General features: G+C 41.5%; 1 protein-coding gene across 1 annotated transcript in view; it reads left to right on the forward strand.

Annotated features, from left to right (window-relative positions):
• The first annotated feature begins 10,273 nt into the window (after positions 1-10,273).
• SCFD1 (sec1 family domain containing 1) overlaps positions 10,274-16,019 on the forward strand; it is a 126,035-nt gene continuing 120,289 nt past the window's right edge. Inside the window, exon 1 of the mRNA XM_006889970.1 lies at positions 10,274-10,322. Within this exon, the coding sequence (XP_006890032.1) occupies positions 10,283-10,322 (40 nt within the window). The 5' untranslated portion in view covers positions 10,274-10,282. The remainder of the gene's footprint in view (positions 10,323-16,019) is intronic.

Below are 16,019 nucleotides of genomic sequence, written 5' to 3' on the forward strand. Positions count from 1 at the left end.
TTCAGCAAGCAGGGTGTGTCATCTGCATAACGCAGATTGTTAATAGATCTTCCACCAATCCTGATGCCACACTTCTCCTCATAGAGCCCAGCCTCTCGGATAAACTGTTCTGCATACAGGTTGAAAAGGCATGGAGATAGGACTCATCCCTGGTGTATAACCTGGTGTATTTCCCAATTTTGAACCATGCAGTGTTTCCCTGCTCTGTTCTGACTACTGCCTCTTGGTCCAAGTATAGGTTTCGCATTAGAACGATCAAGTGTTCAGGGATTCCCATTGTTCTCAGAGTTAGCCAGTTTGTTATGATCCACACAGTCAAATGCCTTTGTATAATTAATGAAACACAGATATACATTGCTCTGGTATTACCTGCTTTCAGCAAAGATCCATCTAACATCGGCTACAATATCCCTAGTACCATGACCCCTTCTTAGCCCAATCTGGACTTCTGGCAGTTGTCTGCTGATGTGCTGTCGCAGTCGTTTTTGGATAATCTTCAGTAGAATCTTGCTTGCATGTGAAATCAACGATATTGTTCGATGGTTTCCACACACTGTTGGGTCATCTGTCTTTGGAATGGGAACAAATATAGATCTCTTCCAGTCAGTTGGCCAAGTGGTTCTTCTCCAGATTTCTTGGCACAACTTGGTGAGCACATCCAGGGCAGCATCAGTTAGCTGAATTTTTTTTTTATATTTCCTTCAAAGCAACTTGAATTTTTGCCTTCATCACCATAGGCTCTTGCTCATATGTTATTTCTTTAAATTCCTCTGTATCTGCCAATTCCTTTCTATATAATGGTTCAGTATATTCCTTCCATCTTCTTTTAATACTTCCTGGATCATTTAATATTCTGCCCAAAGCATCCTTGATTACAGCAACTCTAGGTTTGAATTTGTTCTTCAGTTCCTTGAGCTTAAGAAATGCTGAACGAGTACGGCCCTTTTGATTTTCTGACTCCAGCTCCTTGCACATTTCATTGTAATATTTTGCTTTGTCATCCCATGCTGCCTTTTGGAATCTCCTGTACAGCTCTGTAGTATCTTGAATTCTTCCTTGTGCTTTGGCTTCTCTGTGCTCCAGTGCAATCTTCAAAGTTTCTTCTGACTTCCATCTTTTTCCTATACGTCCCTTGAGCTCAGTAAGTTGCACAGGAGGAAATTGCCTATCCTTCTCCCTCAGAACAGCTAGTGGATTCGAACTGCATGCTTTTGGAATTGCAGTGCAACTTCTTACCACTCAACTGGAAAATTTAAACCTCAAATTGTGATACTGAGAAACTATGGGGAAAATCTCAAGTGATCCGGGAAACATCAAAAGGTGGAAAAAATACATAGAGTCACTCTACAAAAAAGGAAGTGGCTGACACCAATATTTTCTGAAAGTAGCATATGCTATAAAGCCAATGGTAGCAATGATTTTGAAAAATACTGTGTAACTTGGGAGAGACTGGAGAGCATTATGCTGAGTGAACTAACTCAGTCTCATAAGGACAAATACTGCATAAACCATTATTGTAAAAATAGAACGATAAGTAGTAAAACATGTACAGGGACTCAAGGGATGTGTAGGAAACAGATGGGGGAGGAAAGGCAGGAGTGAAACCACAGGGCTGCATAGTTTGGTGCGTGGATGGGGTGGGGAAGCAAATGGGGAGGATCCAGGCAAAAACAGTAATAGTGGGCATTGTCCAATGGTAATTGATTTTATAAAACATAATGCATAATAATGATTGTATGAAATAATGCAAATGAAGAATAGTGTGAAACAAAAGGTATGCAAACTTAGTAAGCAAGCTAATTAAAGATAATTTTAAAAGAGCCAATGGAAGAAGTACAATATGCATTGAAAACATAAAATGAGGCCCTGGAAATCCATGAACTACCAATTAATATATTCCAAATGTGCAGTCTTGGACATGCTTACCAGTCAGCCAGGAAATTTGGAATACAAGCTACTTAGCCAATTGACTGGAAAAGATCCATGTTTGTTCCCATTCTCAAAAAAGGAGATCCAAAAGAATGTAGAAATTCTCAAACTATCATTAATATCATGCACAGAAAATATTGTTGATGATACAAAAACTGAAGCATATATTGACAAGTGCCAGATGTTCTAGCTGGTTATAGAAGAGTCCATGTCATAATTATTACTGCTGATGTCAGTTGGATCTTGGTTGAAAGCAGAGAAAATAAAAAGAATATTTGTATTTTATTGATTAAACACACTGTGTGAATCATAAGAAACTGGCTAGTTTTGAGAAGACTGGGAATTCCAGAATATTTAGTTTTGTCTAAACAAAATCTATACCTAGACCCAGAAGCTGATGTCTGAAAACAGCAATAGAACACTGAATGGTTTAAAATGGGGAAAGATGTTCATCACGGTTGTATCCCCTCTCTGTACCTATTCAGTCTGTATGCTGAGCAAATAATTTGGGCAGCTGAGATTTATGAACAAAAGTGTGGTGAAAGGATTGGAGGAAGGATCACCAACTTGTATTATGCAGATGATGCACCTTGCTTGCTAAAAGGGAGGAGGTCCCGAAATGCTTGCTGCAGAAGGTCTAGGAATGCAGTCTTCAATATGGATTACATCTCAACAGTAAGAAAACAAAAATCCTTACCACTGAACGAATAGGCAACATCATGATAGTTGGAGAAAAGATTGACATTGTCAATGAATTAATCTTGCATGCCTGCACAGTCAACACTTTTTGAACCAGCAGTCAGTAGATCAGGAGACGTATTGCCTTGGGCAAGTCTGCTGTCAGGGGTTTCTCCAAAGTCCTGAGGAACAATGATGTAAGTTTAAAGACTAAGGTGCACCTGATTTAAGCCATAGTGTTTCCAATCACCTGCTAGGCATCTGAAAGCTGGACAATGATTAAGGAGGACAGAAGATTAATGGATTTGTGCTGTGGTGTTGGAGAAGAGTGATGAATATCCCATAGGGTGCCAAAAGAACAAACATGTCTTGGAGAAAGTATAGTTGAGTGTTTATTGGAGGCAAAGATGGTGAAGCTTCGTCTCTGAGCATGTTGTTACTATGTGCCATAGAGTCACCTGCGACTCATAGTTAACCTATTTACATCAGTCCCAAACCTATCCACATTATCCCAGCGACTGAATCAATCCATTTCATTGAGTATCTTCCTCTCCTGCACACCTTAGTGTCCAGACTGACATAGTTGCGCCTCAATACTATGGAGATGTCTTCAACAGCATACTTTCTTAATGCAATTCATCTTTTAATTTTCCAGCTGTTGTTACTAAGAGTGTTGATTGTAGAACCAAGCAAACTGAAGCTGTCAACAGTCTCAATCTCTTCACCATCTATCATGATGCTGCCAATCGGCCTAGTGCTGAGAATCTTTGTTAGGAGAAGTTATTCCTTGGAAAGGGATATCATGCTTAAAAAAGTGGATGGGCAGGTAGAGGAAGACCTTCAAAGAGATACATCAATGTATCAATGGCAGTGCCTCAAATGTGTGGAGGATGATGAGGACGGTGCAGGATATAACAAAGTTCAGATTTATTGTTCACAGAGTTGTAACCACAACACCACCACCCTAAAGCTGTGTTATCATTATCTTGCATTCTAAAAATCCATGACATACCTTAATCTGTTTCATCTTTACAGGGACTGTATTTGCTGCTACTGTTCTGTAGCTAAATTTTTCTTTAGGTAATTGCCCATATTCTATGTACTCCTTGTTAGGACAATAGGGCCTCCTGTTATATATGTATTTGAGTTGTGGTATGGAGAAGAGCACTGAACATCCCATCGACTTGCAAAAGAACAAATAAATCTTGGAGACAGTGGAGCCAGAATGCTCTTTGGAAGCAAGAATGATGAGGCTTCACTTCACGTACTTTGGACATGTTGCTAGGGGGGACTATTCCTTGGAGAGGGACATGATGCCTTAAAGAGTGGAGGGTCAGTGAAGGAGAGGAAGAGCCTTAGCCAAACGGATTGACATGATAACTGCTATAATGGGCTCTAGTGTGCCAGGAAATGTCCAGATGGCCCAGGATAGAATGGAGTTCAGAGGATCGCTATGATGTATATTCAACTCAATGGCACCTAACAGTTACCAACAGTAATAGTGGCAAGAAGCTGCCCTGCAATCCACAGAGACCACCACCTGCTTGGCAGAGAAGCATAGGTAATCTGCTATTAAACTGCCTCTGAAAACCTGTCAGAGGGTCAGCTATGGGTAGGCTCTGACTCAGTGGTGCAGAACAACAACAACAGCGCACGCACACACACACACACACACACACACACACACGTATTGTTGTATACCATCAAGTCAGAATTGATTCGTCACTAGTGGGTTTTAGAGGCCATAAATCTTCTTGGGAGGAGATTGTTTATCCTTCTCCAGTGGAGCAGCTGTTGGGTTTGGACTGTGTGTCTTTGGAGTGGACTCAAGTCCTTAACACTAGGCTATCAGATAAAAACCACTGTTTACAAATATTAAACATTAGTGATTTATATTAAGATGTTCAAAGTCTGTGATGGAGTTAAAATGTTAGATAATAGCTGTGAGATATATATATATATATCTTGAATGAGAACCAATGCATAGCTGACCCTTTAGCAGTTTTGCAGATGCTGAAAACTTCTAGGGAGGAGATAGACCATCTTTCTACTATTAAGTAATTCGTAGATTAAAATCATTTGCCTTTGGATTAGCAGTGCAACTCCTTATCCAAATGAATAATCATTAATATTTAATACATTGTGTTAGACATAACTGAGCAGATATTGAAAGATAGGAAAGGTTATGTATTTTACATTCCATGGAGAGTATAGAATAAAGCAGAAGCTGTTATTTCTACTTAATTATGACACAAAGTTTTGATGCACCAAATCATTTCAGCATTTGAGGCAACATCAGAATTAACATATTCAACAGCTAATACAATGACATCAGTAAATTATTTATTGGGCATATGGGAAATCAGTTACTGTTTACTATTTTTTATGTGCAATAAAATATGAATTAAAGAAGAAATCATTAAATTAGATTCATTTGGTGATTATTTGGCTTCAAGGGTACATTAAAACAGCACTTGCATTTGCTCTGGAAACTCACTCAAATCACAAGCAATGAAAAACTAAAAAAAACCCTGTATCCTCGAGTAATAAATGGTGCAGTACTTTTGGACCGGCTTGGTCCCTGCAGTCCAAGCAGCTTAAACACTATAATGCAGGATCACTGTGTCCCAAAGTATGAAAATAAGGTATCTACCAGATTTATTGTGTTGGTGGTATGTGCCATCGAGTCGCTTGCGACTCATAGTGACCCTATGTACAAGAGCCCTAAACGCCATCTCAAACACACTTTTTCCCACCACTCCAATCACAGAATTGACCGATCCAATCGAGGATATTCTTCTCCTGCGCCACCTCTCCACTCTCCCAAACACGATATCCCTCTCCACTGACCAGTCCCTCCTTGCAGTATGCCCAAAGTATGACGAAACTTCAGAATCCTTGACTCCAAGGAGCATTCTGGCTTTACCCTCTCCAGGACAAACCGGTTTGTTCTCCTAGCAGTTCATGGTATATTCAACACTCTTCTCCAGCACCATAGCTCAAAGGCATCAATTTTCTTTCTGTCATCTCTGTTCACTGTCCAACTCTCTGATGCATAGCACATAATTGGGAAGACTAAAGCAGAGAATACCAGAAGAATGTCTATCTGTGTTTCATTGATTATGCAAAGGCATTTGACTGTGTGGATCATAACAAACTGTGGCTGACTCTGAGAAGAATGGGAATCCCAGAACATTTAATTGTGCTAATGTGAAACCTATACTTGGACCAAGAGGCAGTAGTCAGAACAGAGCAGGGTAACACTGCATGGTTCAAAATTGGGAAGGGTGTACGCCAGGGATGCATCCTGTCTCCATAGCTTTTCAACACGTATGCAGAGCAGATTATCCGAGTGGCTGGGCTCTATGAGGAGAACTGTGGCATCAGGATTGGTGGAAGATCTATTAACAATCTCATTTATGCAGATGACACAACCCTGCTTGCTGAAACTGAGGAGGACCTCATGCACTTGCTGCGAAGGGTCAAGGACTGCAGCCTTCAGTATGGACTGAGGCTCAATGTCAAGAAGACAAAGATTCTCACCACTGGACCAATTGGCAGCGTCAGGATGGATGACGAAGAGATTGAGAGTGTTCACAGCTTCAGTTTGCTCGGCTCCACAGTCAACACTCTTGGCACCAGCAGTCAGGAAATCAAAAAGCGTATCGCGATGGGAAGGTCTGCTGTTAGGGACCTCTCTAAGGTACTCAGGAGCAACAGTGTCTCTCTGGAGACTAAGGTGCGCCTGATACAGGCCATGATATTTGCAATCGCTTGTTATGCATCAGAGAGCTGGACAATGACTAGGGAGGACAGAAGGAGAATTGACGCCTTTGAGCTGTGGTGTTGGAGAAGAGTATTGAATGTATCATGGACTGCCAAGAAAACAAGCTGATTCATCTGAGAGAGGGTTAAACCAGGCTACTACTTGGAGACAAAGATTCTGGGGCTTCGTCTGACATACTTTGGACATGTTGCCAGGAGGGACGGGTCCTTGGAGAGGGACATCTTGCTGGGTAGAGTAGAGGGACAGTGCAGGAGGCGAAGACCCTCTATGAGATGGATTGATTCGGTGACTGGGGTAATCGGGATGGGTGTGTCAGAGGCGGTGCGGTTGGTGCAGGATAGAGCAGGGTTTAGGGCTGTTGTGCATAGGATCACTATGAGTCAGAAACGACTCGACAGCACATAACAACAAACAACATAGCCCAGATCAGGCATACCTTAGTCTCCAGCCTGACGTTGCACTTCAGTACTCTTGAGAGGCCCCTAACAGCTGACATTGCCAGTGCAATTCATCTCCTGATTTCCTGGCTGCTGTTACCAAGAGTGTTGACTGTGGAACCCAAGTAAATAAACTAAAACTGTTAACTTTCTCCATCCCTTCACCATCCATACTGATGCTGCCGTTTGGTCCAGTGGTGAGAATCTTTGTTTTCTTGATGTTGAGCTTCAATCCATATTGAAGACTGCAGTCTTTGACCTTCTACAGCAAGCGCTTCAGGTCCTCCTCAGTTTCAGCAAGCAGGGTTGTGTCATCTGTATAACGCAGGTTGTTGATGACTCTTCCACCAATCCTGATGCCACATCCTCCTCGTACAACCCAGCACCTCAGATGATCTGTTTTGCATACAGATTGAAAAGGCATGGAGACAGAATACATCCCTGACGGACCCCCTTCTTGATTTTGAACCATCTCCCTGCTCTGTTCTGACAACTGCCTCTTGGTCCAAGTATTGGTTTTGCATTGTTGTTGTTATGTGCCACCAAGTCGCTTGCAAATCACAGCGACCCAATGTGCAACAGCCCTAAACTCTGTCCTGTGCCAATCGCACCGTCTCCAGTACACCCATCCTGATTACCCCAGTCACTGAATTAATCCACCTCACAGAGAGCCTTCCCCTCCTGCGCTGTCCCTCCACCCTACCAAGCATGATGTCCCTCTCCAAGGACCGGTTCCTCCTTACAACATATCCAAAGTATGTTAGGCGGAGCCTCAGAAGCACAATCAAATGACCTGGGATTCCCATTCTTAGAGTCAGCCATAGCTTGTTGTGATCCACAAAAGCCTTTGCATAGTCAATGAAACAAAGATGGACATTCTTCTGGTAGTCTCTGCTTTCTGCCAAGATCCATCTAACATTAGCTGTAATATCCCTAGTTCCACGACCTCTTCTAAATCCAGCCTGCACATCTGGCAGTTCTCTCTTGACATATTGTTCCAGACATTTTTGGATCATTTTCAGCAGAATCTTGCTTGCATGTGATATCAATGATATTGTTCAATAATTTCCACACTCTGTTAGGTCGCCTTTCTTTGGAATGGGAACAAATATCGATCTCTTCCAGTCAGTTGGCCAGCTGGCTGTCCTCCAGATTTCCTGGCACAACTTAAATGAGCACATCCGGGGCAGCATCTGTTTGTTGAAATAAATCAATTGGTATGCTGTCAACTCCTGGAGCCTTGTTTTTTGCCAATTCCTTCATAGCAACTTGAAATTCCTCCTTCATCACCATAGGTTCTTGCTCATCTGATACAGTAACTCTCTGTACTCCTTCCATCTTCTTTTGATACTTCCTGGATGATTCAAAATTCTACCCAAACTATCTTTAAGTATTGCCACCCGTGGCTTACATTTGTTTTTCAACTCCTTCAGCTTAAGAAACTCTGAACGAGTACAGCCCTTTTGATCTTCTGACTCCAGCTCTCTGCACATTTCATTATAGTATCTTGCTTTGTCGTCCCAAGCTGCCTTTTGACATTTTCTGTTCAGCTCTTTGATTTCTTGATTTCTTCCTTTAGCTTTGGCTTCTCGGCACTCTAATGCAATACTCAGAGTCTCATCTGACATCCATCTTGGTCTTTTCTTCTTCTTCAGCCTTTGTAATGATCTTTTGCATTCTTCATGGCCGATTTTTTTATATCCTCCCAGAGCTCATTTGGTCTACGTTCACTGGTGCTCAAGTTCTCAAACCTGTTCCTGAGATGGTTTTGAAATTCGAGTGGGACAGACTTAATGTCAAATCTTGGTTCCTGTGGACTTGATTTAATTTTCCTCAATTTCAGCTTGAACCTGCATATAAGTAGTTGGTGGTCTGTCCCACAATCGGCACCTGGCCTGGTTTTCACTGCTGATATTGAGCTTCTCCAGAGAGTCTTTCCACAAATGTAGTAGATTTAACTGTCTGTTGACAGGCAAAAAAAAGAAAAATAAAATGTAATCTTTTTTTTTATTTCTATGCATACCATCAGGCTAGATCCATGTGTATAGCCTGCATTTATGTTTCTTATAAAAGCTATTTGCAATGAATAAATCATTGAATGTGCAGAATTCTATCATTTATCTCCAGCCTCATTTCTGTCACCAAGCCCATATTTTCCAGCTACAGATCCTTAGTGCTCCCAAAATGCCTAATTTCTGGAACAAAAACTAATAGGGATACATCCTTTATCAAATATACTTATTTCTAGGAGCTTCCTTTACTTCTGAGACCCTTCATATACCTATCATCACTATTTACTCTCTTACTTCTGTGGAGTCAAAATAACTGACTTTCCATTGGGTTTCTGGAAGGAGTTTACCCATGTCTCTCCCCCAGAGTTGCGGATGAATTCAAACCTACAGAATGGTGCTTTTTTTGTTGTTTGTTTGTTTTGTTCTTTTTTGTTTTTGTTTTTGTGTGTGTGTGTTTGTTTAGCAGTGCAATTCTGTAAGGACAAAACACCACTTACTTAAATTCCCTGCCGTTTACTTAACTAATCTGGAAACCTAGGTTCTTTCCACTACCCAACGATCCTAATATTTCAGAGTGTATATGGAGAAGAGATTGAGATTGTTAAAGCTTCAGCTTGCTTGGCTCCATTCAACACTCTTGGTATCAGCATCCAGGAAATCAAAAGTCGAATTGCATTGGGACCATCTGCTCTCAGGGACCTCTCCTGGGTACTGAGGAGCAATAATGCCAGTCTAGAGACTAAGGAGTTCCTGATCCAGGTCATCGTCTTCGCAACTACTTGGTATGCATCTGAGATCATGACAGTGACTAAGGATGACGGAAGAAGACTCGATGACTTGAGTTGTGGTGCTGGAGAAGAATATTGAACATATCATGTTCTGCCAAGAGAACAAACAGGCTGTCATGGAAAGGGTGAATGAAACCAGGTTGCTTCTTGGAGGCAAGGATTTTGAAGCTTCATCTCATCTGCTTTGGGCATGTTGCCAGGAGTGACCAGTCCTTGGAAAAGGACATCATGCTTGGAATGGGGGAAGATCAGCTCAGGAGAGGAAGACCCTAGAGATGCATTGATAGGGTGATTGTGGCAATGGGGGGTAGCTGTGCGAAACTGGCGTAGGAATAGAGGTTTCAGAGCTACTATTTATAAAGTCATTATGAGTCGTACACTACTCAACGCCACATAACGACAACACACGCCTTGGTTAGATAGGAAAACACTTCCCATTACTCTGCAATTAACAACTAAACTGACAAACCATTCAGGTTCGGCAAGCCGAGACAGGCAGGGCAAGCACACATTTCCCTGAAGGGGGCGGAGCCCAGCACTTACTCCCAGTGTTGGCTCCGCCCCGCCGGGCTTTGCTTCCGGGGCCGTCAGGCTGTCCACGTCATCCGTGGGTTCCGCTTGCCAGCGGGGCAGTGGTTGGTGGGAGTCAAGATGGCGGCGGCTGCGGCTAGTATTCGGGAAAGACAGACAGGTACGGAATTCCTCCCTTCTTCTTGCAGTTTAGTAGTTGTCATGGCGACGTACGTTTCTTCTGCTAGTCGTGGTCAAGGGATTTAATCTGTTCCATTATTAAGAGCCTCACCACTTTGCGTTTTATCGGGAAGAGAAGCCTCTCGCTGGGGGCCTCCGCCTGTCACCTGTGGTGCTGCAGAAGAGATTTCTGTGGTAGGCACCTCCTGGTCTTAGAAAGGCCATGACGCTGGAGTCTGGCAGCTGGCGGTTTTCCCCCCTTTGTTGTTTCTTATGGAATGCCCAGGTTGTTTGTTTGTGGTTCAACGCTCCCCAAATTTTGATGTTAAAAGAACCCCATTTTTCGCTACTTTCACAAGTTTTAAAATTTAGGCATTTTCCTTTCCAGAATCCTTTGGGTCCAATGCTAGATGACAGGAGTAGGCTTCAACCTAGAAATGGCATTGAGTGCATACTGAGTTACTTTCTGCTCATTCCAGTGCATAATTTTCTATGAACTGTCAGCTCAAGTCGTGTATAACTTATTTTTATGAGAGTCCAGATACTATTTGTAGAGTACTCAGATATAACAGCATTTTACGTGTAAACGTACTTATTTTTAGGTAGACTATACCAGATCATTTATCAAATTATACCATAATTGAGTTCTGTTTTATTTTAGGCAATAGTAAATTCTTTTATATGTGATCAATTAGTAGAAGTAAAAAATTTCCTTGTGCCTGCTCGGAATGTTTTGGGAAAGAACAGTATTCACAATACTTACTGAAGGCCTAGAACATACTGTACAGGTGTGATAGATACAAGGAAATGTGCTCAATCTGAGTAGATTAACAGCTGACATTTATTGAACACGTAACTGTTGTTATAGCAACTCAATGGCCCATAACAACGACAATTTTCTAAGTAATTTTTAAGTGTATTTTATCTTTATTTTGCAGATGGGGAAAACAAAGTATAGAGAAGTTGGCCAGGATGTCAATTTCTCATTTTGCCTGCCTGAAGAATTTTTTATCTTTTATATCTTTTGCAAAAGCTTCTTGTGTATCCTAGAACCTATCTTTATCCCTCCCTCCAGTTCACTAGGCTGAATCATGCTTTCTTTTGCAGTTTCTTGCTCATCTTCCCCACTTTTCAACATTGAGGAGCCTCGTATTTCAGGGTTTCTCTTCTGTGGGAAGCTCATGTAACCTCTTGGTTTAAATACCATCTGTCTGCTGACTCTCAAATTTCTATCTCCAACCTGGAATCTTCTCCATGTCATTTTATGACAACTACATCTTTATAGTTGCTCAGGTCTAAAATTTTGACATTTTCTCATTTTGACCTCTTTTTCATATCCCAAGTAAATGGCTTTAGCCAGCAGAGATTTATTTTCCCACATTTTGTTGTTGTTATTGTTTGCCATTAAGTTAGAACCAACACATAGCTGACCTTTCAATAAGTTTTTATGGCAGTAAATCATATAAGAGAAGATTGCCCATCACCTGAATTTGGGACCCTCGTTATAGGAGAAAGCTTTCTTCTTTCTGCCAGGTCTGCAGGAAGGTCCTTGTTTTCTTTTCAACATTTATAGGACTGATATTCCTTGGAAATCTCCATGTAAGTGGACATCACTTTCCCCGGCTGGTACACACATCACACTGGTACACACTTCAATCCTTTTTTTTTTTTTTTTGGTGGTAGTAGATCTCTCCTTGTCATTTTACTTCTCTCTTTATTTCTTGTTAGATAAAATGTGATGCATGCCATAAGCCAGAGAAACTCCTCTTACATCTGATTTAAGTCTGTGTCAGAAGTAAGGGTTTGTATCCTGCTCTGATCACCCTAAAACTGATCACATCAGATTTCAAATAGAACAGGGCTGTAAAGGCAGGAAGATTAATGAAGAGTCATTGCAGAAATTCATCTTGACAAACTAGTAGATCGAAGTGCATGTCTTTGGAGGCAGCACAACTCCTATAGATCTTTCACTTATTTTGTCATCTTCTCTTGGAACAAGACATTTTCATACAATTTATTTTTTTCTATATCTTTAACAAAGGCAGGAGTGGCATCCACTTCCTAAATAAAATGCCTCCAGAAACTCTATGAACTTTGATAAATGTAGATAGTTGTAGAGAGGGTCTTCAGGCCTTTTGTTCATAGAGTTGCTATGAGTTGTCCTCGATTCGAAGGTAAGTGACAAGAACACAATCTGTCCTTAACAAAGGCAGTGTCTGCACATGGTAGACACTAAGTATGTTGTTCTGTGCCTTCGATTTGCCTGTGACTTATAGCTACACTGTCTACAAAAGCCCTACATCCTGCTTTATCTTGTGCAAATCTCACCTACCTCCAATACCCCAGTCACGGAATATATATTGGATAAATGAATAGTAAATATAGTTGACAGTATATTTTCAGTAAATAATCGAAGTATTCCAGGTAAGTGTGAAACTACATTAAAACACATCTTGGAGTGTAGCTAGTATGTTTAGGGCCAGTTAAAAACTAGCACATCATTTAGGTGAAAAGCAATGATTTAAGCCTTGAGTGTAAAAAGAGCAAGGGCAGCATGAGGACAACTGACCTCTGCTAACTCCCCAAGGGGAAACTGCATTCATCAGCAGCATCCAAAACAGAAAAGCAATTCCTGTGAGGTCGGATGTGGTCTCCCACACTCCTGCACCTATTTCTGATAATTCTAATACCAGTCCTACTGTTCTGCTGGGTCAGGAATCCATTGAAATGACTTCACAAACTTTATGGAACCAAATATAAGTTACAGGATATATTGTTGTTGTTAAGTGCCGTCGAGTCACAGGCAACCCTATGAAGGAGAGTCCTCGATGCTTGGGTGCCTTTCATCCTCTCTCCAGGTTCAAAGGGTTTCCAGAGGCAAGCTGTTATGGAAGTGGATGCCACTCCTCCTTCCACGCTTGTTTAATCGGGGAGCTCCACCCCACTCTCAGTCCTCATTGGGTAGCCAACCATTAACGCATTTGACACATCCGTGTCACAGTGTTCAGCCTCACAGCAACCACAAGTGACCGCGGGACGGCAACCTGTACACCAGGGCTATACGACCTAGAGGAATGTCTGAACAAAAACAAGGAAAGACTGACCGGAGGGCCACAAACTAAAAGTCACCCACCTTTGTCTTGGTCACATCGTTTTCTCTTCACTGGGCTAGCTGATCTCTCTCTCTCTCTCTCTCTGTCTCTCTCTGTTGATGTTATTGTTGTTAAGTGCCGTCGAGTCGCAGGCAACTCATAGCGACCCTATGAAGGAGAGTCCTCGACGCTTGGGTGCCTTTCATACAGGATATATTAGGAAAGTTAATAGTCTATAATTCTGGTGGGCAGCAGAATGCAATCCCTCATTCCAGAAACTTCTCAAGTAAGGTCACAGGCCTTTTCGCCTTCAGCTTCATGACTTAGATCAATGTCACAAAGTTCCCTTACATCCTCTGACTCTGTCTCAGGTTGATCTCTGGTCCTCTGTGAGGCTGCTTTTGGTTTTGTGTAGATCTTAGTCTGGCTGGTGCAGGAATCTCTAGTTCAGTGGGATAAGCGTTGCTTCCTCTTCCTTGTTGGTGTTGAAATTCCCAATTTCTGCTGCTGTATCTGCTCTATTTAATGGCAGAACTAGCCAGTCCCCTTATGGCTAACCAGCACAACCTTTTAGCTTATTCCTGTCCATCCTGTGGCAAAGTCAAAGTTAGTCAGTGTCTCGGAAAGCCATTTTTAACAATAAACCCTTGACTCTACAAGGTTCTCTTAGTTGTTGTTGTTAGGTTGCATCGAGTCGTCGACCACTTATAGTGACCACTTACAGTACATCTCTGAATCCTGCCCTGTCCTGAGCCAGTCTCACTGACTTGGACACACCCACGTCCATTGCCCCAGTTATTATATCAATCCATCTCATCCATGATCTTCCTCTCCTGAGCTGTCCCTCCAATCTTCCAAGCATACGGTCCCCTGCTGGCCATGTGCCCAAAGTATGGAAACGGATCTTCAAAATCAAAGCTCCAAGGAGAAACTTGGTTTTATCCTTTTCATGGTGTCATTATGAAAAATTTTTTAAGACAAGCCCTGTACTGAAAAATACCCTGTCAAACCCCTTTTAACAGGTTATTTAATGATTTATATTGTTACTGGGTACCATCAAGTCAGAACCAACCCAGAACTGACCCTCGGGTTTTCAGAGGCAGTTAATTGTATGGGAAGGAGATAGTCCATCCTGCTTCAGTGGAGCGAGCAGTTGGCAAATTGTTGCTGTTGATTGCCATTGAGTCGAGCACGACTCATAGTAACCCTATTAACAAAAGGCCTGAAGCCCTTCTATAACTATCAACATTTATCAAAGTTCAAAGCTGGGAAATTAGAGAAAAAAAAATTTTGACCTTCTAGATGGGATTGAAGAAGACAAATAGGAAATTTCTGTTAATATTGGCCTCATTGAATTAGCTAAATCCTAGCTGTGGAGAACAATTCACACCTGGAACATGCGTTAGGTAGAGTAAGAAAAGCACAGCCTATGTGCTAGTTATCATTTGCTAAAAGCATGAACAACTTTTGCAGTTTTACAAGCAATATTTTTCATCTGGGGCCATTAGTGACTGGGTGGTGGTGCCTGGAAGTACTTAGCTGAAGCACAGTGGGAGATCTAACTTCCTAATACCATTTGTGGCTTCTGTTTTAAGTATTAAAGATTTTGGTTTGTTTATGTGTTTTGTATAGTATTATAATATCTGTAAACTCTGAAGAAGATTGAGATTTTGTGGGATGTAGAATTGACGGAGCATTAGGTATTAGAGTTTTAATAAAAATCATGTCCCTATATAAGCACACACTTAACCCCTCTGCTTCTGTGGAAAAAAAATGATTATGTAAACATTGTTTCAATTGGGGGGAAATGAGATTTTTCCATAAATGGAGGCGATAACTAAAAGCCCCTGCTAACAAAATACAGAAATTTTAAAAATCACACCAACCATGCTGTCAGTATTGAGTTCGGAGTTTAGTGGTTAGGAGTTGTACTCCTCACTCAAAAGTTTGCATCCATCAACTGCTCCAAGGTAGAAAGATGATGAGTTTCCTCACATGAGATAACAGCATCTAAAAACCTGGAAGGCCAGCTATGGGTTCCAACTCGATGGCACGTAATAACAACAATTTATACATAGAAATATGTCACTGGGAAGGGAGCTCTGGTGGCCTAGTGACAAGAAGCTGCACTGCAATCCCAGAGGCACACAGTTCAAATCCACCAGATGCTCTGCTGGAAGAGGAGGGACAATCTCCTCCTGTACCAGTCAGATCCGATTTGATGGTACACGCACGCAAAATAATACAATAAAATTTAAAAAAATGTTTTTAAAAAGTCACTGGGTGCAGTTTTTATTTATATTATAGCTTCAACAAGCATTTTAACAGATTATCTAGTGAGAGAATGAATGTTTATCTGTGATACTCAGTGACTGAATAGTCTATAATGCTTCAGGAGGGGTTTGGAATATAAATTATTCCGTGTGATTTAATAAAATCTAATCCAGAACATTTAATTGTGCTAATGCTAAACCTATACTTGGACCAAGAGGCAGTAGTCAGAACAGAGCAGGGTAACACTGCATGGTTCAAAATTGGGAAGGGTGTATGCCAGGGATGCGTCCTGTCTCCATACTTCTTCAACATGTATGCAGAGCAGATTATCT

The sequence above is a fragment of the Elephantulus edwardii genome, unplaced genomic scaffold (genome assembly GCF_000299155.1).
Source record: "Elephantulus edwardii isolate Elephantulus edwardi_28Jun2011 unplaced genomic scaffold, EleEdw1.0 scaffold00084, whole genome shotgun sequence".
NCBI lineage: Eukaryota > Metazoa > Chordata > Mammalia > Macroscelidea > Macroscelididae > Elephantulus > Elephantulus edwardii.